Raw genomic sequence first — 27,562 nt, forward strand, 5'->3', positions numbered from 1 at the left:
CAACCCTCACAAAACATATAAGGAGTGAGAAATAGATACCAGACTTCAAGTTACCAGGTTTCAATCTGCTGTAATTCCGCACCTCGATGGGATTGGGGTGGGGGTGGCTAAGGGGGCCCTGCAGATGGGCTCTGGTCTGGCCCTCTGAATAGTTCACAAATATGAAGCCGTCTTTCTCATCCAGACTGAGCTGGTCCGACCAGCGTCTGGAGTCATCAGAGCCACTGTCAGTACACCAGGCAGCTGCTGCGCGGCAGGAGGCTGTTCGGGGTCTGTGGCTGGTGCTGCTGGGTTGGCTTGGAGTGTCCTTAGGATCCTGGCTGACGCTCTGCTCATCTGCTTCTGAATCACTGCTGTCCTCGTCTTGGCCTTCCTGCCCTGGGTGAAGCATTGAGATAATTGGAACATACAGAACCACCAAAGTTACACCCAGCTTTGTTCTACTAGCATTTTTTTCTCCCAGTTATAAGCCTTTATAGACATAATATTTTAAGCTAAGTGTAACAAAAAAGAAAGTAAGTGCCACGATTTTTGGCTAGAGTACAGAGCAAAGAAATAAAAAAGCAGAATTTCTGAAAGAGTTTATTAAAAACTTTGGCCAAAATCCTTAACTTGGAATTCAGTCTCCCACAATCTGGCCAGAACATGCCTTTGCCGCACACTCCCTGCCATGCTGCAGCTAGACGGTGTCACTCCAGCTCTCTCCCTGCAGACCTGCTCCTCCAAGGGTGAGCTTCCTCACATGCTGCTGGTGCCGCCTAGACCCAGCTTCCCAATCTGTGTGTTCCGACGTCACCTAGCTTTCAAGGCACAGCTTAAACATTCCTGTCTCTAAATCACCTAATTCCTTCAGCTCAAAGTATTCTCCCCCTTTTCTGGACTCCTTTAACAGTTCTGTGCCTCCCAAGTTCTTGAAATTGTCATTCTAAAAGATTACTTTTGGATATTCTATATATATATATGTGTGTGTGTGTGTGTATATATATATATATGTGTGTGTATATATATATATATTTATTTATTTATTTTTGGAGAAAGAATCTTGCTGTGTTGCCCAGGCTGGAGTGCAGTGGCATGATCTCGGCTCACTGCAACTTCTGCCTCCTGGGTTCAAGCAATTCTCCTGCCTCAGCCTCACAAGTAACTGGGACTACAGGTACCCGCCACCACACCTGGCTAATTTTTGTATTTTTAGTAGAGACAGGGTTTCACTATGTTGGCCAGGCTGGTCTTGAACTCCTGACCTCATGATCCACCCGCCCCGGCCTCCGAAAGTGCTGGGATTACAGGTGTGAGCCACCGCGCCCGGCTACTTTTGGATATTCTTTCTACAAGATGGTAGAGAGAAGGACCATTGCAGACAGTGGTTAATGGCTGAAAGGTTAGTGAATTATCTTATTTTTAATTTTTATTTATGTACTTATTTTTACAGACATGTATCTTGCTCTGTCACCCAAGCTGGAGTGCAGTGGACCAATCATAGCTCACTGTAGCCTCAACCTCCTGAGCCCAGGGAATCTGCCCGCCTCAGCCTTCTGTGTAGCTGGGACCACAGGTGCATGCCACAACACTTGGCTAAAGATTAGTGAATTACTGATGAAAGCCTTACTTTGGAATTTAGTTCTTCTTCCTCTTTTCACTGTTATTTTGCATTTCTTCACATCAACTCTCTACTCTGTTGCAATAAAGTCTACTGGAGGGAAAATATATAAGAAACAAGTACACCTGGCCCTCCATTTCTGTGGGTTCTACATCCATGGATTCAATTAACCTCAGATGGAAAGTATTGGGGAAAGTAAACTGTGTCTGTTACTGAACATATGCAGAATTTTTTTTTCCTTGTCATTAGTCCCTAAACAATACAATATCACAACTATTTACACAGCATTTACATTGTATTGCAAGTAATCTGGAGATGATTTAAGGTATTCAGGAGGGTGTTAGTAGGTTTTATACAAATACTACTTACACCATTTTATATCAGGGACTTGAGCATTCTCAGCTTTTGGTATCCAAGGGAGGTCTTAGAACCAACTCCTGAGGATACTGGGCCCACTACAGTTATTTTCTTAGCAAGACAAATACTTTGTCTGCTTCCTACTCAGTACAATAGACTTACATCCAATAGACTAATGTAAATGAAGTTTTCACCCCAACGGCTTATGATCATGAGCTCTGAGGTCCGCAAACAAGCAGCTTTGGAAGCGGCTTTAATTTCCAGTGAACCTCTAGCTTGTTTACATTTCGCCCCAGCAAGTGCCCACAAATCTCACCACTTCCACATTGTCCAGTTCTTCTGTGGGCTGCTCTCCCTCTCTGCCACTTCTGCCAGACTGCCCACAATAAAGACATACAAATATCTTTCCACCCTGAATTTGACCCCTTCTATCTCACTCATGCATATCATCTTCCACTGTTATTTACTTAAAAGCTTTTTAAGGGAAAGGAAAATGACCCACTTCTCACTGGTTCCCTTAATTCACTATCTGACATATAACAGGTAACCCCCAAACACTTACTGAATTAAACTGAATTCTTATGTCTCCAAACACCCAAATGACCTTTTCGGTGGGGCTGTAATTAGAAATTTACATGTACTAATATAACACCAGCATTAAAATGTCCTGCCCAAGGTATCTTTTTTCTTCTCTGGCATGGAAAGTAAAAGCTACTTTCAGCTTATATAGAGAAGTGACTTGTGTCCTTCAGCTAAGTTTCCTTTATTAACTCTCTGACATCATCAAAGTCACAATGAATTCTCAGTGTACAAAAGCCAATCATGAAGAAACAATCTGAAGGTCAAACTTAAAACCTTGTTCCTTTCCAGGAAGTTCCTTGTACCCACTGTTCTACATCAAAGGGGGTGGCTTCTTCAGAGACTGCAATGCAAAGCAGATCTCACCCTGGCATTATGGCATTGCTTTCAGTTATTCTGGGTAGAAATCAATTATCTCTATATTTCACTGGAAAATTGTAAATTGCTTTACAAATAATGTACAACAGGTAAGCAGGCTTCAGTGTGAATTAATGCCCTAATGTAAGCAAGTCTGACGGTGGACTCTGGTCTGCCTCTGTTAATTGTTTACAAACACGATTGTATCTGTGATGCACACTGAGCCAGCCCCATGGTGGGCAGAACAAATGTGGGGCTGGGGTGCAGCAGAGCTTGTCTGACTTATACAACAGCATGCCCTCTAGGTCTGTTGTGTTTTCAGAAGTGAAAGCCCAAGCCTTCGGTACTCCAGGAATTAAGTGCTATATTTAGTATGGAATGTGGAAGTTAACCGCAAGACACCACCACACCGAATGTTGCCCAGTGAAGTAGAGAAAACCTGGCATGTCTGCTCAAAGGAATCACACAACAGGCAGCAACCACGCTTCTCCAAGCAGTGCCCAACCTTGGGCTCCTCTTTATGTTGTTTGGTATAAGTTTATCCACAGTGACGGAAAAGAAACGTGAAAACGACTGAGTCATTTTTAGAAAGTATTAAATACCTATTTGTGCTTCTGGACAGTCTTCCTGCATTTCTAGGTGTTCAGCAGGCTCAGGAGCTGGTGTTTCAGGAACTTGCAAAAATTCCATCCTCCAAAACTAAATTTAAATAAGTACAAAAGTTAAAACGTTACAAAACAGATTAAGGAACCAATTTACATTACTCAGTGAAGACAGACTCTCAGGGTTAACAGATAGCTTAATTTCCATCATGTTATACAGTTAGATTTCCCGTATCTTGGAAGATGTGGCAGGGGACTGCCTACACACAATGGCTGTTTCAAAGTAGAGGGAAAAGATTATAGTCATATCAGTTTAAAAACATGGTTCAGGCCAGGCGCAGGGTCTCATGCCTATAATCCCAGCATTGTGGGAAGCCAAGGTGGGCGGATGATTTGAGGTCAGGCGTTTGAGACCAGCCAGGTCAGCATGGTGACAAAAATTAGCCGGGCATAGCAGTCCATGATTGCAATTCCAGCTACTTGGGAGGCTGAGGCAGGAGAATTGCTTGAACCCGGGAGGCAGCGGTTTCAGTAAGCTGAGACTGCACTACACTCCAGCCTGGGCGACAGAGCAACTCACTCTGTCTCAAAAACAAAACAAAAACATAGTTCAACTAAGTAAACTTTTTTGTTTCCTACAAAAACCTCTCAGAGTCTTGCATATGCTAATATACATTATAGATCCCCAAGAAGGCACACAGTAAACAGAATCCCCAGGTGCCCAGCTAGGGAGCTATTTTATGCTGCTTCACAGATTGAGCATGTGAAACACCACTGTCGAGGAAGCGGACTCCAGGGTGTGTGTGTATGTGAGTTTTTGTGTGTGTGTAGATGTGTATTGTGTGAGGTACAGGGTGTGGTAGTGGAGTGGCCTGATGGCCTCACTGTCTCTCCACATGTGACTCTGACTAAAGAGGGTGGTAATCAGCTGCTCTCTGCTTTTACAAAGAGCACAATTAAAGAAAAACAAGCACAAAGAAACATCTCCTGACACAGAACCACTCAAATACTGCAACAGACTACAAAAGTGAATACTCCATTGCCTCTATTTTCTGTAGAGGCCAAGCACATAGCAACCTGAGAAAAGGATAAAGTACATCTAGGCTTCAGGTGCAGTCATCTGGGATCGTAGCTGGGGACGCTGGAAGTATTTTCCAGTACTGTGATTCTTTGTAGGGAAGAGACTTATCCCTGCTCACTATGTTTTCTCTACGAAGCCATTTGACAGGCTGAAAACCCAGTACTTCTGCAGTTTGCATTTTGAGCAATCCCAGTGTGACATGGGAATCATGTTTAAGTGACCTAATTGTGTCAAGCTGTCAAATGGCCAGTAGCACTACCAGATCTACTTAATAGGAAGAAAAGAGGCCAAGACACTGGTGTTCCTCATGTCTGATAATGCAGAGGCCAAGGCTTATCTGAACTGGAGCAAGAGTTCACTAAACATTACAACCTGTTCAGGTGTTCTTAACCTGTAGTTAGCTACAAGTTTCAGGTAAACTAGGACGACAAATATCCTAATGAGTTTTTCTCTCAGCTCACTTACCCGAACCACTCCATCTGAGTGTCCTGTCACTATGACGTTCTGTGTGTCCCATTCGTTCATCTCTGACACGCAGCAGCAGATGATCTGCTGGCTCCTACCTGTGAATGTGTTGACACTCACGATAGGGTTCCCATTGATGCTCCACACATGGATGTATGTGCCAGCGCAGGACACAATGTCCCCCTGAGAAGAGAGAGAAAAATGTCATTCTCTTTGCTCCCTTCCAATTACCTTCTGGTTTCTGAAGCAAACTGAATCCCTGGCCTAGTTCTCAGAAAGCTTTTCAGTCCCAAGACTAGCGGCTAATTTCTTAGGTAATCTGAAATTCAGTGCTTGCTGACTTAAAAAAAATACCCTGAACAAAGGCTTAAGAATTCACAGTTGAGTGGATGCAGTGGCCAAAGGGACCACAGATGGAGACAAAGGGTAGGTTCACGTCCCTGGCACACTGCTGAGCAAGGTCTGGCGACACAAGAAAGCTCCCTGTCATCTGAGGAGATGATGAACTACTCTTCTTCCTCCCATTGTTAACAAAATCTATTACGCCTTTCATCTAGAGGCAGGAATCCACCTCCACTTTTACAAAATGAATCCAACCACTAAAACCACAGGGTAGAAGAGGCATATTTCAGTTCAGATATAGTTGTGTTTCTTCAATAAATCAAAAGGCATAATCTTGGTAATGCTGTAATATCCTATTTTAAAATCTGTATTCAAAATAGGGGTGGGGGAATGTAGGGGGAGAAAAGGAGTGGTACATGGATCACTTCTTGGCAAACTTAGTAAAAACCAAGATCCCTGAGCTGATAACTTATGTTTTCATGAGTTCCAAAGATAGAAAAGAACAACCTATTTTCTCAAATTCTACCAGGCTGGGCTCTACCTAACCTGGTGAGAACACAACCCACTATAGTTAAAGAAAGGAGGATGCTTTCTGAAGCATCTCCTATATGCCAGTCACTGGGGTGGAGACTTCAGATGTTCTGGTTAACACAGAAACCTTGTGAGACTATCATTAGCCTTGCTTTAAAGGATGAAAGTGAGGGGCAAAGAACTTAAGTAACTTATTTATCATCAGAGATTTGAAGCCAGCTTTCTATAGCCCCAAAACTTATATACCATACCGTGCTGCCTCTCTCATTCCTAAGATAGTCTGGATATCACGATGCTAAGTATTAGCTTTAGAAAAGACCTGGTAAAGTTCAGTACCCTCAGGAGATACATAAGAACCTACATAAGTCTGAAGATGGTCAGCAAAAACAGAGGAGAACTAGAAGCTGCAAAGCAGCATCAACACATAAGAAGGTAAGGTGGAGGAGGCTGGGGTAGGGTGAGGAGGAGGACTAGGCCTGTTCCATCCAGTCTGTGCTGCACCGTCTCTGCTGGTCTTGCTACTGCTCCTCCTTATTCCTCCCACCTCCCAGCTCTTCTTCTACCAAAATGGCAAGAAATAAACCAAAACCCAAACTGAAACAATACTTAGCAAAGCATTGTTGTGTCTGCTTCTATTTCAGTTACTGAACCATCTCTGACTATGAGTGTCAGCAGTTGAGTTTTAATTAGTGGCTTCAGTCTCTGCAAGAGACAATTGCTCCATTCTGCACTGGGCAAGAACTTCTTCAGTTACTCTGGGGACTTAATTAGAGTTTATTAGAGTAAATCCTGTTGTTATGAAGGCAGAGACATAAGAAGAATTAAAGGCAAAGAGGCGTTGGCCTAAAATGTAAACTGAAATAAAGCAGACTTGATATTGGTTGGAGAAACACAACAGAAATAGAAATCTTTTCATGAGTTAAGATATTACAAGAGCATCTTAAAAAGAAAAGACTGCTTTTGTAGTATTTGCAGCAAATATTGCAATCCAGTAGTGTACACTGGCTCAAACAACTGGCTATAATAAAATTATCAGTATTTAGGTTAAGAACAACCCCAAAACAAAGTGCTCCAAATAATGGATTAAGCATCTGATTCAACACTGCTGCATCAGAGCGGTTCTACAGCACCCACATTTTTGTAAAGCTCTTTAGGTTCAAATGTTTGCAGGACCAACCCAAGGTGTTGTTCTGAAAACCTCTTAAAGCTTTCAGACACAAACAAATTTGGCTCTTCTACCCTTGCATGTCCCCTACTCATTCTCAACCTGAGTACCCCTGCCATTATTAATCAGACACTCTAAATGACTGACAACTATAAATGAATTTCTTTCTTTTTCCTTTTTAAATAAGATGACTACAAGATAGTTGACTAAAAGTGTTAACACTGAGTAACTTCTGGTAGAAATCAAAGATGCAGCATCCTTGATGAGGAAAGCTGTCTGTGTAGGTGACAGTGTGAACGTCACTCAGTGACATGGCTAGAACTGTTCTGTGCATGAAGGATGGCCCTGCGGTAGGGGTGAAGGTAAGATGGCAATGGATATGTACAGCTAAGAAGCGATGAGGCTTGGGTGGGTTCCTGCCGACTCCCAAGACTGATTTGTATATGGGGCATCACCTACATGCTGACATACATCATCTACTTACTAATGCGATAAGCTTGTGGGGCCTCAGTCTCTGTAAACCTGCCCTCAAGCTTCCCCTGCTTCAAGACCATCTTAGCAATGAATCTCCTCTTGTCTGCTTCAGGTGGGCTTGGTTTGTGTACAGTGCTCCTAGACAAGGGCATTTATTTTATTTGACTTTTTTCATTTATTTGTATATGAACTATTTATTTCTAAAAAGAGATAACATCTTTTGATAACTTTTGGATCTGTTTTGAAAATAGCTATATAAGAATTTTTCTCTTGTTTGGGTACCCAAATGTCATCCTTTTTACTTTCCATACTCTGACTATATTTTATTAAAAATTTCAACACATTTCTAATGTTCTTCTTTTTCTATTGTCCAGGCTGGAGTGCAGTGGAGCAATCTCGGCTCACTGCCATCTCCACATCCCAGGTTCAAGCGATTCTCCTGCCTCATCCTCCCAAATAGCTAGGATTAAAGGCACCCACCACTGGCCCGGCTAATTTTTGTATTTTTAGTACAGACGGAGTTTCACTATGTGGCTAGGCTGGTCTGGAACTCCTGACCTCAAATGATCCACCTGCAGTGGCCTCCCAAAGTGCTGGGATTATAGGCATGAGCCACCAAGCCCGGCCAATTTCTAACATTCTTAACAAATCCTACAAATTTCTTGTTTTAAAAAAAAATTCTAGAAAGCTTTGTTTTATTTTAATCGAATCTTGTTCTCTCTAATGTATGCAGCAGTGAATGGATTTTAAGACAAAACTGCTCTCTGGATTACAAACTTTAACATCTACTTGCTTTTCAAACAACACTAAGTCAAAGAAAATGTAGTAACTTTTATAAAATGAGTGCCTATAACTTCAAAAACAACGAGTCATTTTTTAGAAGAAAAATTTATTATTTTTTTAAGAGACAGTGTTTTGTTGTGTTTCCCAGGCCGGAGTACAACGGCTATCACAGGCACAGCCCACTACTGATCAGCATGGGAATTCTGATCGGCTCCATCTCCAACCTGGGCTGGTTCACCCCTCCTTAGGCAACCTGCTGGTCTCTGGCTTTCAGGAGGTCGTCATATCAATGCTGACCTTAGTGCAGACATCTGATGGCTATAGTGCCTACAGCCCAGAAGTCCTGGGCTCAAGTCATCCTCCCACCTTAGCCTCCTGAGTAGCTGCAACTACAGACACGTTCCTCCGAGCCCCACCATTGTTAATGTATTTTGGCCAAGACTACTTGTTTACCTAAACATAAGTGAAGTGGGCAATTTACTACTTACTGTTAATTCATTGATACAAAGAGCAGAAACTGGAGCTCGATGCCCGCGAAGCTGGGTTAGAAATGACAGTTTGTTCAAATCCCAAATGATACAGGTTCGATCCCGGGACCCACTGACAATTATGTGATAGGCTAATGATGCTGTGGCGCAGGTGACGGTATCAGTGTGGCCCAGTAAGGCCTACAAATGAGAACAAACAAACAAAATCAGGTTGATCTCAGTGACAGGGTTCCACGGTGACTCCAGAAGCTCCCGGATGCATCAGGAAGCAGTGGCATGCATGCTGGGTAGCAGGTGACTCGAGCAGTAGTGTCTGGAGAGTCTGGAAGGCAGACCTCCTTTCTCCTCCTGCTGACTGCCCTTGCCTCAGTCCACGGGGGTAGAGAGAAGTCTGGAGCATTCTGGAGGCTCTTCTCTCTGTTTTCGCATTACTTCTTTCGTGGAGGTGGGCCAGGATCTTAGAAGGAAGAGGGAATGACAACCACAACCCAGCTTGGGTTTCTTTACACTATTTTTATGTAGAGATGTATTGATTATGGGCACCAAAAATACAGAATTTCAACTCTGTATCTATTCTTTTATGCCACAAACTCCTGTTCAGATCATTCTAAGGAATTACAATTGAATGAATTTTTTAAAAAAATGCATAAACTGTGAGAACCACATGGTTATAGCATGTGGTCTACAATAGACAAAGGGAGAATGTAGTCCTGAGGCATCAACATGCCGAAGTCCTGCTGCCAATGGGAGATATCTGAGTATCTGTGCCTGAGAGGAATTCTTTCTTTAAACTTCCCTCTTTTGCTGGAATATGAAGAGAAACAGGACCCAGGGAAATGGCAATGTGTGAAAATAAATAAATATTCTGAAGAAAAAGATTTAGATTACTGTTAGTAGTTCCTAAGTACTTAGAATGGGCCATCTGTCCCGGCAGAAAAATATATCCACTTAATAATGAGTTGGCTTCATCTGTTGCCTTCCACACTAGGATGTAAGAAGTCGCCTTCTATTGTACATTTGGGGAGAGCCTTGGGTGTAAATCAGTGCAAACTTGGAGGAGAGATTTTTCTATCATGTATAGCAGGTATTTTTTAGAGATTGAAGGTTGATCAATTTTTTAATACTTTCGAGAGAGAAAACTATCTGTGTATACACATGAAATATATGTGTGTGTGTGTGTGTGTGTGCATAATATATAAAAATGAGGTGGCTTAAAATTTTGGTCATATAGACATCTTTATAGCATGCTTAGCAAACTCCAGAAAACCATTTTAAGTAGGAAGTCCTTTTTACTGGCACATTACTTTCAAAGTGCATTTTCTAAATGGAAAATATTTTTAAGCAGTATAATTTGGATCAGCAAAATGTACTATTAACCTTGTAATCTGTTCATTTCAAGACTTTCTCCCTCTTTATATGGCTTGCCTCAGGACCCAGCAACTCTGTGAAGTTTCTGGCCTATACAGATGATTCAGTTTTATACTGAACAGGGGTTCAATTTTTTTCTATAGGTATTTATGACACAACTGTTTGAGTTTGGCTTTTAAAATAGCTTTGAAGTCAGACAGAACTTAAATTATAGCTTTACTGCTACATGTGACTTTAGACTTGTGTCTTGACTACTCTAACCTGTGTCTTTTTCAGGGGTAAGATGGGGCTAATAACTACCTTGTAGAATTGTGTGGGCTAGAGTTTTGTATTTGTAGAATACTCAACACAGTCCCCTGAAATAGAGGTGCTCAAGAAATGACAAGTGGTATTGTTACATTATTTTTCAAATTTGTATCATTAAAAATACTTAGATATATGCTCCTTATTTAAAAAAAGTTCTCTCCCAAATAAAATATTATGAAATGGCATAATTATAAAAGGACTCTTGCTTTAAGTAAAAATTAATAATAGAATCATGTATGTAACAGGCAATCAGAAATACTTGTTAATTAAATCATCAAGGGCTCTATTGAATATATTCATGAGTTTGGCATATCCTTAAGTATATGACAAATGAGAAAAGAGAAAAACAAAGAATAAAGAATTTAGTGGCAGATAAATGGAAATCACCCTGGAAGGAAATTAATGAGTCAATAGCAAACATAATTTAGTTTGCAAAAATTCAATTTGGACTTTTGCATTTATATTACTTAAATACACTGAAATATATGTTACCTAAAGACAACTATCTTCAGATTTTAACAAAGGGACCGGCTTAGATCATTGTTAGAAACACCTTATTTTGATTTCCTTTATTTTTTGAAAAAGTATTTCTAGCAACAGAACGTAACTTTGGTTTTGTCCATTATATCTGAAGTATCTCAGAATTATGGAAGCTTTTTACTTTCTAAAGGGTGTAGGCACAGGAGATGGACTATGTCCCTCTTGGCATTTTCTATGTTCTCTCTTACCTGTTTGAGGGTGAGGGTCTTGGCCTTTTCTTTGGAGGTGCCCATCTCCCACACACACACAACTGTGCTTGTTCCACCCGTGATGACCAGCTTGGGGTTGGGGCAGATTGCACAGAGAATCTGGCCCCACTCAGACAAACATTCATAAACAGTCACAGCCTGTAAAGTAAAATGGATGTCAGACACACATGCGGTTAAGTACTACAAACTTCTGAAACTCAAGGAGCAGAGCTGAGTGGAGGTGCAGGCACCTTACTGGCAAATAGCAGCTCATGTTCTGAGCTAGCTTTAGTTCAGAAGCATATCCACTGAATCTCTACCCTGAACTACTCCTACCACCTCCAACTATTGCTGCTGCTGAAAGCCATAACGAAAAAGGACTTTGTTCATAATAGGGGACTCTGGTTTCTCCAGACTGGGAAAATGATGCTGAAATTGTGTGACCTATGGAAGGTGCAGGGGACAATGTGGCAAAAGGCTGCATTTGCTGTAGATACAATGTGAAAAGAGAGCGTGACTGCTGCTGTTTAAGGAGAACATCAACAAAATGGAATCGTGTTACAAAACAACATAACAGACTGTGCAGATTGTTTTTGTCTTGCATTTGGGAGGGGACTGTTGGAGGGCAAACACAGGGCACTAAAGGATCACTACAGATTGTCTCTCCAAGAGGTACTTACGGGACCCAAAACAGTTGCTGTTGCTTCTTGTGGGATAGAGCAACAGGTTTTCTGCCAGCTTGTTTGGAGCACTAAAATGAAAAGTGGGCCAGATGGTGACTCATCAAAAGGAGGCTATTCTGGTTGACAGAAATGCTGAGCACCTTGCTGGCTGGGATCTCTCGGAGGAATTCTTTGAGTGAGAAGAAAACTGCTAGCCCCTATTACACAACTTTGCAAAAGAGGCTTGTTCTGCAGGGAACATGACGTCTCTATGAACTCCTTTATCCTGCTCTCATTCAGTGAAGCACTCCTTTCCCCAAATAGGAAAGCTCACTTTTCCTTTGGGGTTTGGAGGAACAGCTGACAAGTCCTTGGACTGGGTACTCCCCAACGCTATTACTCATATAGGATAGCCAGACCACAAAAGAGCAATATTAAATGAGTAGGCAGGAAATAATGCAAACCTTGTCTGACTCATAGGTTCCCAGTCTGCAACTGAGGTCTGCATATCCCCAAGCAAAACTTTTATTCCAGGTTGGTGGGATAAGAACCTTATTCTGTTCCACGGCAAGAATACCTTTATCTGTACATATGATTTGTCCCACAGGTTCTTTGAGTTCTATAAAAAAGAAATCATGGTATTAGGATAGGAACAGGAAAAACTAACGTCATCATCTCATAGAGGATGATAATTTCAAATATTCATATAAATCAAGCATCCTGACACCTACATTGAGACAAAATAATCTCAGAAATAGAGCTGGGCTTTTGAATCTCCCACAAGACCTGCTGGGTGGAATGTTGAACCTAACAGGTCCTCTGCAGGACTTCCCTCCAGTTTTCCTATTTCTGGGCACTCTCTGGTTAGGTTACTTACTGTTCAGGTCTGCCTCTCTAGGGTTGTACAGAGTAATCTGGGATGCTCCCTAGAATGTCATAGGGACACAGATGATCAACAAATCTATGTCCTTAGTACTTCCCAAGTCATAGCCAGCCCTTAGACTTCCTCAAGGAAGGTCATGTCATTCCCCAGAGGCACGCACTCCTTGCTCCACACCAGCACTCTGATGACCACATTACTACTCCAGAAAAATCGCCAGGAGTGATTGACGCTGGCACAGAGCAGAGTCTGTGTAATGAGGCCAAATGGCATAGAATGGCACACAAGTTAACCAGACTTTGTTCCAATTCTTGGATATTTTTAAGCGACAACTTCAAGATTTTGCAGAACTTTTTTTTTTTCATTCTAAGGGAAAAAAACTTACTTGAAAAAATATTTTTACATATCCCATTATACCATTAGATAAAAGATAGATGTCTTTTCACTGGCATACTAAAAATACGTTCTTTTACTAATATATCAGATAGGCAGAACATATTTAAATGAGAATGAGATTATGAAGCCAATTTTTTTTTTTTTTTTTTTTTTTTTTTTTACCTATAAAGTTGAAGTTACAAGATTTTGGTATTTTAGAGCTCTGATTATCTTAAAGAGGAGAGAGAAGACTGTTTGGTTCCGATATGAAATCCAACAAGCCAAAAAAAGAAAACAGAGAAAAAAAAGCAAAAAGAGAAAATATAAATACTAGTAGGTACTTAGTAATTTAACACAAAATCTATGGCACTTATTAAACAAATTATGCTATTGTCAAAAAGCAAATTTGTTATTGTTAAACTGGGATTATTAAATAATCCCATTAAATCACAAATCAAAAGTTTATTTCTCATTATTTTACCTTTTACAGGTGTTAGAGAAGGCCTCAAGTTGTCTAGATGATGAAAAAAGATCTTGTCACTTGTAGATCCTGGTAGGACAGAGATTCCTGCATTGTCTCCATTGAGTCGACTTCTCACTCGCTTTGGTGGATGAGGTTTTTTAAATAACTGGTATGAAAGAAGATGACACACTTTATAATGAAAGATCACACTTATAAGCCCTTTTATATGCCAAGCATTGTGTTCTTATTTCAATTAAGGTTCACAAGAACCAGTAGGTACTATATTATCCTCATTTCACACCTGAGAAAGAGATTCAAAGAGGCTACGAAGGTGGCCAGAGAACTCACACCTGAATAAGCAGGGGCAGGACTATGATACTAAAGCATCGGCTATTGTCTTGTTCTACGCTAAGCTGAATTCACAATAACTTTCTAAAAGAAAGTTAACCTACAGTTGATTGACAATTATTTTCCAATGATATTCGAAAGTTAACTCTTAGTAGCCTAATACCATTCTGTGCCACTGAAGGCAGGCAGACATTCTATCTAACTGGATTATTTCTGGTTTCAACGTGGCCTTTATGTGATTTAGAAACATCATTTTGGTGTCCTAAAAAGGTGTTACTGATTTGCTGAAAGTGTGAACATTATCATCTTCTTTGTACTCTGCTATGCTGTAAAGGGAAAAAAGAAAATAAAAATGTGCTACATCATCATTCAGTATTTCTATAGGATTAAAAATATTAATGGCTGGGTGAGGTGGCTCATGCCTGTAATCCCAGCACTTTGGGAGACCGAGGTGGGCAGATCATGAGGTCAGGAATTCGAGACCAGCCTGGCCAATATGGCGAAACCCGTCTCTACTAAAAATACAAAAATTAGCTGGGTGTGGTGGCACATGCCTGTAGTTCCAGCTACTTGGGATGCTGAGGCAGGAGAACTGCTTGAACGCAGGAGGCGGAGGTTGCAGTGAGCAAAGATTGCGCCACTGCACTCCAGCGTGGGCAACAAAGCCAGACTCCGTCTCTAAAAAAAAAAAAAAAGTACATTTAAGATTACTATTTTTCAATTATTGTAAATCTTTGAGACAGGCATAGTTTCTGTTGGAAAACTAGTATTTGAGGAGGAGATCTGAAAAACTTTAAAGGAAATGAGATTTAAGATGAATACAACACCATCACACTTTATAAATTAGATATTTGGGGTTTCCAAGAGAAAAAAAACAGAAAAAATTCTTTGTGCAGAGGAAGATACACATTCCAGGCTCTCAAACCTTTAAATGTTTTGTTCCTACTTTATCTACATAACGGACCAAAAGATCAGGCTTCTATAAAGATACATAGTTTTAAAGCACATTCATGAATGTGCATTTACTGAAGACTTTTATGTGAGGACCTAAGGACAGAGCACTGCGCCAGGCTGCGGGTATATAATGATGTATGGAGATGATGACCATAAAACCTACATTCCTGAGGATGGCCTTACTTGAAAGTACCCTCTATTACTCAATGTATGTCCCAGAAATATGCTGGCATCCAAACGATACTTCCCACACTTCTGGCCTCTTCTACTTCAAAGTAGCACAAAAATCCTGCAACAGTGCAAGTGTCTTGATTTTTATGTTCAGAATATGTATTTCCCCTAGGGTATGAAAAATGGCTCCAGCCCTTGTAACTCTCAGGAAAAAGAACAAAGTTAACTAAATAAAGGTATAGTTAATATTCGTCAACTGTGAATAGTTTATCAGCAAGTATTTTGCTTTAAAAAACACGGCCAGGTGCCATAGCTTATGCCTGTAATCCCAGCACTTTGGTAGCTCAGGTGTGAGGACTGCTTGAGTCTAGGAGTTCGAGGCCAGCCTGGGCAACACAGTGAGACTCTATCTCTATAAAATAAAAATAAATAAAAATAAAAGTAAACATGTTTCTTTTATGAGGGGATCAGATTGCTAGGTGATCAGACTGCATTGTGAATGGTACAGTTATAGCATGTCCTGCTATCTATTATGGCTTTTCTATATAAAGAGATGTGTCATTGTTTTGTATGTTCTCAAGTGTCAACCCTGGAAACCTCAAGGTCAGTTAACCTACAAAAAGGAAGTCCACAGAGACGTCTAAAGCAGGAACAGAGAAGGCAGCCAGGATCAAAGTAGGAGCCACTGGTACTTAGTAAAGGTGGGTGGTCTGACCAGCTCGTCAAAGTGTGCCTTCACACTGTGGGGAAGTGCTGCAGTTACTACTGGTGCACCCAGCCCTCCTGCCATACCTCGGACAATGGCGATGAGAGAAGGGATGAGGTCTCTTCAGGGAGGTCTGCTCATCGCTGAACAGGAAATAGGCCTACAGTATCTGGGTGCTGAAAGGCTTAGATCTTGGTCTTCCTCTCCAAGTTTCAGAAGGTGGTGAGGGCAGCTATTGCATGTCCTAGGCATTCCTGTGGCACGTGCTCTCACAGCACAGCACTTATGCCTATGTCAACAATCTAACCCAATCCAACATCATCTGTTCCCTGAACTACTACAATAGCTTTCTTAATGGTCTTCTGCTCCCCATTTGGGTCCCCAGCAGTGTGTGTGTGTGTGTGTGTGTGTGTGAGACAGACACACAGAAAAAGAGAGAGAGACAGAGAGAGAGACAGAGACAGAGAGAGAGAGAGAGAGAGAGAGAGAATGAGAGAGAGAGAGAGAGAGAGGTGCGCATAGAGTAGTTTATTCTGACTGAGACCAGAATGAACTTCTAAAGTTTAAATATGACCATGTCATTTCTCTGCCTAAAATCAGCACTGGTTTCCCACCGGCCTCCAGACAAAACCTCATCTCTGTGTATGTGGCCTATAAGGCCCCTCCTGTTATGTCTTATGGAGGTTTAAGAAAGCACACCCTGCATTAGTCTGTAAGGGATAATTCTCTTTAAACAAAATTTTTATTTATTTGGAGTGTGAGAGTGAGAAAAAAAGCAACAATGTAGGAATCTATTGAAATACTAGGTGATATTTATGGCTGTTTATTAAGTTAATCTAAACTTAATTATTTTGTGGTCATCCACAGGCTAGAGAAATGTTACAAAATTTACAAAATGAAACAGAGTACATCAATCATAAAAAAAGAACATTCATACCTGTTTAGGGATCTGACCGAAGTTATTAATGAACCCAATTGTGGCTGTCTCCTTTAGTGGGTCATTGATGTTGTAGATATCCACTTGACCCTCATAAAAAAGATGATGGAAGACATTTACAGCTTCTACTGCAGCAGGGCCTTGCTGTTTATACCCGAAGATTAAGTCAATCCACTCATGTAGATGGGCACTCACATAATCACACTCCAAAGCCTATAATTTCAAACACAGATTTAGTCACTGGCTGACTTCTATTACTTGCTCAGAGACTAGAAAAACCTTGGTAAGTGGTTAATAGGAACAAAAATAACTAAAAATCATAAAAACAACATAGTAGTTCCCTCTTATCTGTGGTTTCGCTTTCTGAGATTTCGGTTACCTGCAGTAAACCATGGTTTGAAATTATTATATTTATGAGAGTGAGAGAGAGAGATCACATTCACATAGCTCTTAGTATGCTGTTATGATTGTTCTATTTTATTGTTATTATTCTTAATCTCTTACTATGCCTAATACATAAATTAACCTTTATCAGATGTATAGGAAAATACATAGTTTATACATACATAGGGTTTGGTACTATTCCTGGTTTCAGGCATCCACTGGGGTTCTTGGGATGTGTCCCCTGTAGATAAGGGGGCCTGGCTGTGTTAGTAACAAACAGGTGATACTCTGCTAGAGGCCCTGTCTTTGTATTATGTTCAATGACCAAATGAAATCCAACTTCAATTGCAAAGTGTCCTTCCATTACCTCACGATGGACTCTGATGAATTCTCGTGGGTCCCCTTTTGCCCAGGGTGGAAGGATAACATCTCCAAGCTTGGTGCCATTTTGTTTACAGCCTATGCAATTATATACATTAAAAAAAAAAAAAAAAAAAAAAGAAAGAATGGGATAAATGGTTAACTTTATATTATTCTGATAGACAAATGGTGGGTTAGATTCATTACCAGAACACTGAAATTGTACATCAGAAAGGACTTCAGAGATTATCAATCTAGTATCCCTCAAGGGTTGCTCCTCAGATCACTCCAGCAGAAACAGGTACTAAGTCAGCAAAACTGAGGCCCTCACTGCCAATGTCTTCAGGAAATGCTGAGTTATACAAAGTGAAACATGCTTCTTTCTGCAGAGTCTTGAGGGCAAGACTCCTTAGAGGTTTCATATGTTAACATGCACTGCCCTTCTCTAAGAGGGATATCGAATACAAAATGTCTGAAATTTAATTGACCACGGGACTCCTTTTCAGTGAAACATTTTGCAGGGTTACTGTTTTGAATCTCCTGGAAACAATCTCCTAGAGATATCTGCAATACAAGAGGTTTATCATATCGCTGACTCTTAGGTTCTCAAAAGAGCTCTGTAGAACTGGCATGTACTTTGCAGTAAGCATTCTCATTTAAAAAGTGAAATCTGAAATGACATAACTTTTTGCTGTTATTGCATCATTTAACAGAAAAAATATTTGGAAAAACTACAGGGCTACCAAAAACAAAAAAATAACATGTTGTGATAAAACACATAAATAACATTTATTCCATATAAACTTATTTTAAGTGATAGCCAGATAATTTCTAAAATACAAAAGAAACCATTCGCTATGAAATCTATCCACATCAAAATATATTAAATTTGGCTGCATCTAAGCAAAAAGGTTGTTTTTCTTTTTTTGAAATATACCAAAAAAGTCACTTTAGCTTACAGAGTTTTTATAGGTACAAATCAGATTATCATTGTAAAAATGACTTTACAAACAACAATGTTGACTCACTAGTTTAATAGCAGTTGGTTAGATAAATACTCGTGTTGGAAATTTTCATACAGAAATGCAGTTGTTCAAATTTTAGAACACAAAGCCAATTCCACGTGAAAGCAAATAAAATATTTCCCTTAGATACAATCTTGCCTTTAGCATTGCTAGTTGATGGTTTATTGACAACGTGATATTAAGTGAGTGGTGCAAATATCAGTTTACTCTTTAAAGGAATGTCTTGACTTGGTTGGAAAGGTTACCATATGATTTAAGACAAAGATAAATCAAGTTATTACAACCCTTCCTCCTCAACCATACACACTGCACACTCTGTGCTGAATCTCCCTGAAATGCCCAATAGGCCTAATTTTTTGGTAATAATAAACAGGTAAAAAGGCTACTTGAGAAAGAAATTACTTTTCAAAATTTTGCTATAATCCTTGAACACTTATTTGATAGAATTTTATTTTATGAACACTATATGCAATTTTAAAATGACATATAAAGGTAACACAGTCTGTAGGAAAGCCTTTGTCTAATTCTTTTACTTTTTTTTTTTGAGATAGGGTCTTGCTCTGCTGCCCAGGCTGGACTGCAGTGGTATAATCATGGCTCACTTCAGCCTTGAGCTCCTGGCCTCACGTGATCCTCCCACCTCAGTCTCCCATGTACAGGCACGTGTCACCATGCCTGGCTAATTATTTTATTTTGAAGGGATGAGGTTTTGCTCTGTTGCTCAGGCTAATTTTGAACTCCTGGCTTCAAGTGATGCTCCCACCTTGGCCTCCCAAAGTGCTTGAATTATAGGCAAGAGCCAGTGCCTGGCCCTTAATTTTGCTCTTCTGAAGCTCTCCTCCGTGTGTATCCAAGGATATATGGACAAGAAGACCCCAGGGTGAATATTACTTATCTCATAGCAAGGGGAAAAAAAAATCCAAGTGCTTTTTCTTTCTTTCTTTTTTTTCATTTGACACAGAATCTTGCTCTGTTGCCCGGGCTGGAGTGCAGTCGTGTGCTCTTGGCTCACTGCAACCCCTGCCTCCTGGATGAGTCTTGTGCCTCAGCCTTCTGAGTAGCTGGGATTACAGGCATACACCACGATGCCCAGCTAATTTTTGTATTTTTAGTAGAGATGAGTTTTCACCATGTTAGCGAGGCTGGTCTCGAACTCTTGGCCTCAAGCAATCTGCCCACCTCAGTTTCCCAAAGTCCTGGGATTACAGGCGTGAGCCACTGCGACCGGCCCCAGGTGTGTTTTCTTTTACACCATTTACTATCTTTTCTGTGTGAAGAGGCAAACTGTGTTTTCTTTTTTTTTTCTATTGGGGTGAAATTCACATAAAGTCAACCATTTAAAGTGAACAATTCAGTGGCATTTAGTTCAGACACAATGTTATGCAACCATGATTTCTATCTAGTCCCAAAGCATTTTTATCACCCCAAAAGTAATCTTGTACCCGTTAATCAGTAGCTGCCCGTATTACTTTCACTCCAGCTCCAGAACACCAATCTGTGTCCTGTCTCTGTGGACTTACCTATTCTGAGTATTTCCTATAAATGGAAATGTAGAAGATGTGACAATTTTTGCCTGGCTTCTTTCACTTTGTATAATGTTTCTGAGGTTCAACCACACTGCAATATTTATTAGTGCCTCATTCACTCTCATGGACGAATAATATTTCATTGTATGTATGTGCTACAACTGGTTTATCCACTCATCACTTGGTAGACATTTGAGCTGTTTCTGCCGTTTGGTTATTGTGAATAATGCTACTATGAACACGTTCATACACATACTTAATTGAGTTGCGTTTTCAATTCTATATACCAAGGAGTAGAACTGCTGGGTCATATGGAAATTCTGTTTAACTTTTTGAGGAACTGCCAAACTACTTCCCACAGTGGCTAAACCATTTTATACAACCACCAGCAACGTATGAGGGTTCTAATTTTTCTATACCTTTGCCAGCCCTTGTTATTTTTCAGTTCCCCCCACCCCATTATGGTCATCCTAGTAAATATGAAGTGGTATCTCACTGTGGTTTTCATTTGCATTCCCCTAATGACTAATGATGTTGAGCATCTTTTCATGAGTTCACCAGCCATTTGCATAACTTATTTGGGAAACTGTCTATTCAAGTCCTTTGCCCATTTTCCAACTGGGTTGTTTGTCTTTTTGTTGTTGAGTTATAAGGGTTGTTTATATTCTGGATACTAGATCCTCATTAGAGATATTATTTGCAAATATTTTCTTCCATTCTATAGGCATCTATTCATTTTCTTGATAACATTCTTAGATGCAGAAATTTCTAATTTTGATTAAGTCCAATTTATCTTTTGTTGTTGTTGCTTGTACTTTTGATATCATATTTAAGAATCCATTGCCAAATTCAAGATCATGAAGATTTACCCCTATGTTTTCTTTTAAGAATCGTATGACTTTAGGTTTTATATACAGTGTTTTGAAGTGTTTTGTTTTTGAGACAGGGTGTCAGTTTATCACCCAGGTTGGAGTGTAGTGGCATGAACACAGCTCACTGTATCCTCGACCTCCTGGGGTAAAGTGATCCTCCCACCTCAGTCTCCTGAGTAGCTGGGATTATAGGTGTACATCACCACGCCCAGCTAATTTTTGTATTTTTTGTAGAGATGAGGTTTTGCCATGTTGCCCAGGTTGGTCTTGAACTCCTGAGCTCAAGTGATTCACCTGCCTTGGCCTCCCAAAGTGCTGGGATTACAGGTGTGAGCCACCATGCCCGGCTCAACCACTGTTTTTTAAAGTATGCTATTTCAAGGAGGGAAGATAATTTGTTATGAGGGTAAACATAACAAAGATACATCCTGCTTTTTAAAAATTTACTTATTTTAAAAGTAGATTGGTTGGTTGGATTTGTAAGTGGTCTGTCTGGAACACCTTTGCAACATGGATTATCATAACTGATAGACGTTTCTGGAAGATTATGAGCTATCTCTTTCTTTCTGCGCCTCTCCATATTTGTCTCTTTGACAGTGGTATCCCTGGGGAAGAAGGCAATATTCTCCAAAGTTGAATTATAAGTGAACATAAGAAAACACTAATGTGGCTGTCCGTGGTGGCTCACGCCTGTAACCCTTGCACTTTGGGAGGCTGAGGTGGGTGGACCACTTGAGGTCAGAAGTTCAAGACCAGCCTGGCCAACATGGGGAAACCCCGTCTCTACTAAAAATATGAAAAAGAATTAGCCAGGCATGGTGGCGCATATAATCCCAGCTACTTGGAAGGCTGAGGCACGAGAATTGCTTGGACCTGTAAGGTGGAGGCTGCGGTGAGCAGAGATTATGCCACTGCACTCCAGCTTGGGTGACAGAGCAAAACTCTGTCTCAAAAAAAGAAAATGCTAATGTGCATTCATAGTCAAAGGCTACAGCAGGTATTTGTTGATTGTCCTTGTTGACTATCTATTCTATTCTTTTGGGAAAACCCATCACTTTCTCTAATTCTAAGCCCTAAAGTTGTGTCTTTAGCTGCTCAAGGGTGAGCTCTAGGCATAACTGGAGGTAATAAAATCAATTTCAGGACGTTTCCTGGGGCTCTGGAGAGAGTCTTGTTATCTTCCCCATTAGATCCCATTTCACAAAGGTAGAGTTGCTGATGGACAATTAAATATACAAAAATTATCTTTAGCAAACTTCAAATAGAAATATCTTCCATATGTATAGGATACAAACACTTCCCTGTATTTTCTGTTCATGAAAATTTGGAGGTAGTACAGTTATAATTTATGTGCTAACTCTTATAAAACAGTAGAAAATACAAAGAATGAAAAAATATAAAACAACAAATATCTGGCAGGAATACTCTAACATGAAAACAATGGAATTCTGATATGCTTTAAAAGAAATACTCAGAAGCACAGATCAGCAAACTGTGTTCCAATAAACTGTAACCAAAGTCAAATCCACTTCCTCTAACAGCCAGATAATATAAAAACAGCACTGATGAAGTTTTTCTTGTTTTTGTAAGTGCTGATTTGGTCCTGTTTTTCTAGAAAATAGAGCCCTTACAGGATAAAGAAAAGGGATTTACTTAAAGTTATTCTGAAGTTCTAATTTTAAAACACATTAGCATATAAACCAAGAATACATTAGGCAATAAACGAGATTAAAACAATATGTGAAAAATTCGGATATACCACTCTTAGCTATTAATGGGTTTCAACAGTAATATTTTTCAAATAAATTTTCACTTCACCTTTGTTTTCATCAAAACAACAAAATTCTAAATGTTGGAAGTAATCTGTCTCAATATTTATTTATTTAGAGACGGAGTCTCACTCTGTTGCCCAGGCTGGAGTGCAGTTCACGATCTTGGCTCACTGCAACCTCCACCTCCCAGGTTCAAGCAATTTTCCTGCCTCAGCCTCCTGAGTAGCTGGGATTACAGGTGCCCACTACCACGTCCAGCTAATTTTTGTAACCTCAAAAATGACATGTAACCACACCCAATTATAGCAAATGACTGCAAGAAACTATAACGAAATTTTTTTCTTGTTAATGTGTGCTGCAGACAATCTTCAGAAAAGTGACTTATTTCTATTGGGCTTTTCCTGGCTGACATTCCTAAGACAGTGCCACAGCTCTACGTACCTAGATCGAAGTTGTTGGAATTGAATAGGAATTCTGGTAAATAAAAGAACTCTGGAATAAGTTCTTTTACATCTGCCATGTTGTGCTTCGATGCTGAATACCAGGCCTCGCGCACACTGTGAAACATCCGGTCAGCCAGGTCAAAGTGGCCACCCTGTGGGCAGAATGAGAAGACACCTCTCTATTACAGAACCATTCCCACCTGACAGCTTCTATCAAGTTCAAGAGCTTGAAAACTCCAACTATATTTGGTGACATTTCAATTTCTCATTATCCTACATTAAATGCACAAAATTTTTTAATAAACATGAAACATCTATTTCTCTTTGGGGTAATCCTTACAGAGGGTTCTCTCCACATTTGTTTTATAATCAAACTGAAAATCAAATGTAAAGATTTTAAAAAGTCATCCAAAAAACAGTAGATTTTAAAGAGAGGACAAGGCTGTAAGAAATATGAGTTCTTCCATAGTTTGATGATGCCATCACAAGAAAAGATTCTAATGTAAATCATCTACAGTTGGAAACATTCAAATTACGTTTTGAATGTTTTTTGCATAAATTAACATGATATGCAAGTTCTCATACTAACGAGAATTAAATGGAGAATTAGAAAAGGTGATCAGTTACAGACTGATAAAGCAAATTAAAATAGAAAAGGGATATTTTTGACTACACAGCCTCAGGTACACTACCCATCTTCTTCAGTAAAGCCCCCCATGCTGCTGTGTTTTAAGTGAACACGGTGTACCTGTCTTATGATGCTCACTGTGGGAAAATGCCAAAGTCCATGCCATGGCTGCCAAGGCCTGCCATACAATGTAGCCCCTGTTTCCTTGTTGACCTCTTCCCTTACAACTAACTTTCCTCCTTACTTACTCTATTCTGGACACACTGGCCACTGGGCTGCTCCTCAAACATGTCAGATACAAGCCTGCCTTAGAGCCCTTGCACAAGCTCTTCCCTCTGCCTGGAACATGTATCTCCAGATATCTGCAGAAGCAACACCCTTACCTCCTTTAGACTTTTTTTCACAGGAGACCTACTCTGATCACTCTACTTAAAACTGCATCCCACCCTGCCCAACCTCCTGTTCTCTCCACCTCCCATCCCCCTTTCCGGACCTATATCTTTCTGATAGCTTTTATCACATTCTAAAACACCTCACAGTTTTCTTATTTTTGATATTTGGCTGTCTCCTTCAACTGAAATACATAAACTGCACAGGTAAGGCTTTTCTCTTTATTAATTGAAGTCCTCCCAAGTACCTGGAACAGTGCCTGGCACACAGTAGGTATTTATTAAATATGTGCTAAATAAATGAAAGAGAATGTCCAGAAAAGCAATCATAATCAAGGAAACAGAGAATGAGCTGGAATATATCATGTTTTTGTAAAATAAAAATTGTTTAATTCAACCAGTTAGGGCTGGTTGAAAAATGTATGCTACTTATGTATTTGATTAAAGGATGCTGGCACTTATTTGTTCTAAGCGAATTGTAGTTCATTATCAGTTTTGGTCCAACAAAATTCTACTTTAGTTATGTAATTACTTTGTCATTAAAACTTCACAGAGCTTCTTATAATGGAAGATAATGGTATTTTAAAAGGTGACATTTTAGATAGAAGAGGATAGTATAAAATAGAAAAACCTCCAATTTAAAGTTTTACCTGTAGCCTTAAGAATATCTGTGTGAAAGGCTCCATCCTCACAAGGTATGAGGCCACAATCATTGCAGATGAATAGTGGGTCCCATAGTGGTATGCGGGAGTTTCTCCTGTTTAAGAAAATTAAAGCATAATTGAAACCAAAAGAAGAAATATGAAAAATAAAATCAGTATTACTTTATGTTTGAAAACAATAGCCCATGTGATAACTGTGACACTAAACGCAGTTAGTACTGGCATTTTCAGCAGGAAAACTTCATGATGACACCACTATCCCTCTCTTCTATATTTGACAGTAGTCCAAATTAAGTATAATTCAATGGCCTATTCCCACAAACTTAGTATGTCTACCAATTTCATGTTTTGAGGCTTACTATAATAGTTAACCCTTAATAGTAGACCATCTTCCACTAAAGCAGGATATGCACTTATAGTTACTTTTTTATTAGGTTCTGGCTTTGCAATTACATATTTCTCTAAATCGTTGTTTATGAATATTAAGCACTTTTTATGTATTTTTACTACATATTCTCCTCGGCAGAGAGGGGGAACAAAAAGCTTAGGCTTTCTTTCTCCTTTGTTTGTTTTGCCTTTTTGAGGGAGAAACACAATAAACATTAAACATAATAAATAACAAGTAAACTATATAATTTTAGAATATAGTCATTTTTTTAAATGCAAAAGGGTTCTAAAAATTGCCTCAATAAAATTAAAGAGAGACAATAAATTAAAGTGTGGTTCCTGGACTAAATATGATTAGAGACAGAGGCAGATTATGATGAGAAATTTCTGTCCTATGCAAAGCAGGAATACTTAGTTTTTCACCAATACTCTAATAAGCTATTTAAAATGCCTTCTAAGCATGGCCACAAGTTGGCATGCAAACTTGATTCCTCTGCTATAATAATCTGCATATATGTGTGGACATATAATGTATATAGATATGATATATAAGAAATTTGAAGGAGGATGTGAGAATGTCAGACCGCTACATAATGACTTACTTTTGAAACTTGGGTAAAAGGTCCAATGACAGAAAAAGTTCCTTACCATTAGGATCCTCCCAGTCTTTATATCGCTTCTTATACTGAGCTAATCGTTCATCTGTTTGTGCTCCCATTGGCTTAGCCAGGTTTCTAAACGTCTTGGGATTAGTAAGATCCACCTCCTAAAATACAAAGTGTAACTCAATTTCAAGTTACTATACACTATCTAGCCTCACTAACGTAGATACAGTGGCTACAGTGGACGATGATGATTTATAAACACACTAGTATCTATAGGGTCAAGCTGGCATAACTGGACTCCAAAATAATGTTATGTATGTACTGTTTATCCACACTTTACAGACAGGCACATGGGAGTTGGTTAACCGATTCAGTTGGAAGATAAGTGCTTTGGAAATTATGTGTTTCACAGGGGAAGCCACTAAGGATCCAGGTTTAGGGGATGAGGATTAAGAGGGAAAATGCTTCCAAGTCTTGGCAAGGACCCAGCAGGAGACTGTGGACACAATAGCTCCAATTCATCGTTAACCTCATCACTCACATAATTGGAGGATCAGATCTCCCTTCTGTGTCCTCCCTCCCTCCACCCCCACCCTGTCTCCCTCCAATGTTACTTCTGAGCATTTTCTTCTCAGAGGTGATCTGGAACTGATATAAACTAGAACACTCAGTAATTCTTTCACCTCTAAAAGATAACATTACACCAGATCAAGTAACTTCCCAATGAGACGGATTCTTCTAGTTTACCAGAGATTACTTTACAAGTTGATGAGTTGACCTAATTCATATATTTAAAAGGAAACTAAAATTTACTCCCTGAGGATTTTGAAAGTAGAAATTTGAAATATGTGCCTGTGGCATATTTGTGTCCTTTTTATAGGACATCATGAATAACCAGTTTTGCCAAACTTTTATTTTTAAAAATCTTGGGCAGGAGAAACTGATCTACATTTCTGAATGTAAGTCAAGTTAGCGTATTTGTTATCTCAAAGTTTATATGTAAAGTACCTCGTTTATATTTTCTGGTTAATTCAACAAATGTTAAAGTATGTACAAAGTGCCAGGCATCATCCCATTGGCTGAGAGTTGAGAGAGACATAAAATGGTCTGTGTGCTCAAGGACCTTGACCCTATGATTACTGCAGGACTATGCTGTAAAAGAAAGCTCCATGATTCAAATGGTGGGGAAAAAACCCAACATAGGTACCATATTATACAACTATAGGGCAGTGTGGGAATAGAAGGCAAAGGAGAAAAAGAACAGAAGGGTCCACAGCACAGGGCTGGTACTTGAGTGTTTCCTGAAGGATGAGGTGGAGTTGGTCAGTTGAGTTAGTTGGTGGAGAGAAGAAATGCACAATGGGCACCGGGCAGGTCAGGCTGTGTGTGAAAAGCCACTAAATTACAGAAGAGGGATCTGGGGTGCCCCACGATAGCTGTTCTAGGAGGACATGAGAAATATATACACAGGAGCTACAATGAAAAGGTTGCTATAGTGAGGATTTTCAACTCTCTCCCAAATTATGACAGTGATTCACTGAATAATTTTATTATTTATTTATTTTTACTTCATTATTTTATTATTTTTTTTGAGATAGCTTCTTGCTCTGTTGCCCAGGCCAGAGTACAGAGGCACACTCTCAGCTCACAGCAATCTCCACCTCACCAGCTCAAGTGATCCTCCCCTTTCAGCCTCCTGAGTAGCTGGGACTACAGATACTTGTCACCACGCCTGGCTACTTTTTTGTATTTTTTGTAGAGATGGGGTTTTCCGTGTTGCCCAGGCT

The 27,562-nt window shown here is 39.8% G+C and overlaps 1 protein-coding gene across 11 annotated transcripts in view; it reads right to left on the reverse strand.

Annotated features, from left to right (window-relative positions):
* The window catches only part of WDFY3 (WD repeat and FYVE domain containing 3), a 309,091-nt gene that overhangs the window by 9,298 nt on the left and 272,231 nt on the right, over positions 1-27,562 (reverse strand). For 10 of the 11 annotated variants that reach the window (XM_031664581.1, XM_031664584.1, XM_031664580.1 and 7 more), the window contains 12 exons: positions 25,819-25,936; positions 24,772-24,878; positions 23,103-23,256; positions 17,474-17,565; positions 16,723-16,935; positions 13,625-13,772; positions 12,353-12,507; positions 11,227-11,385; positions 8,825-9,004; positions 5,042-5,224; positions 3,496-3,592; positions 55-378 (listed from right to left, as the gene is read on the reverse strand). In XM_031664581.1, coding sequence (XP_031520441.1) covers positions 55-378; positions 3,496-3,592; positions 5,042-5,224; positions 8,825-9,004; positions 11,227-11,385; positions 12,353-12,507; positions 13,625-13,772; positions 16,723-16,935; positions 17,474-17,565; positions 23,103-23,256; positions 24,772-24,878; positions 25,819-25,936 — 1,930 coding nt within the window. The other variant, XM_031664586.1, reaches the window with a different exon arrangement.

The sequence above is a fragment of the Papio anubis genome, chromosome 3 (genome assembly GCF_008728515.1).
Source record: "Papio anubis isolate 15944 chromosome 3, Panubis1.0, whole genome shotgun sequence".
In the NCBI taxonomy this organism is placed as follows: Eukaryota; Metazoa; Chordata; class Mammalia; order Primates; family Cercopithecidae; genus Papio; species Papio anubis.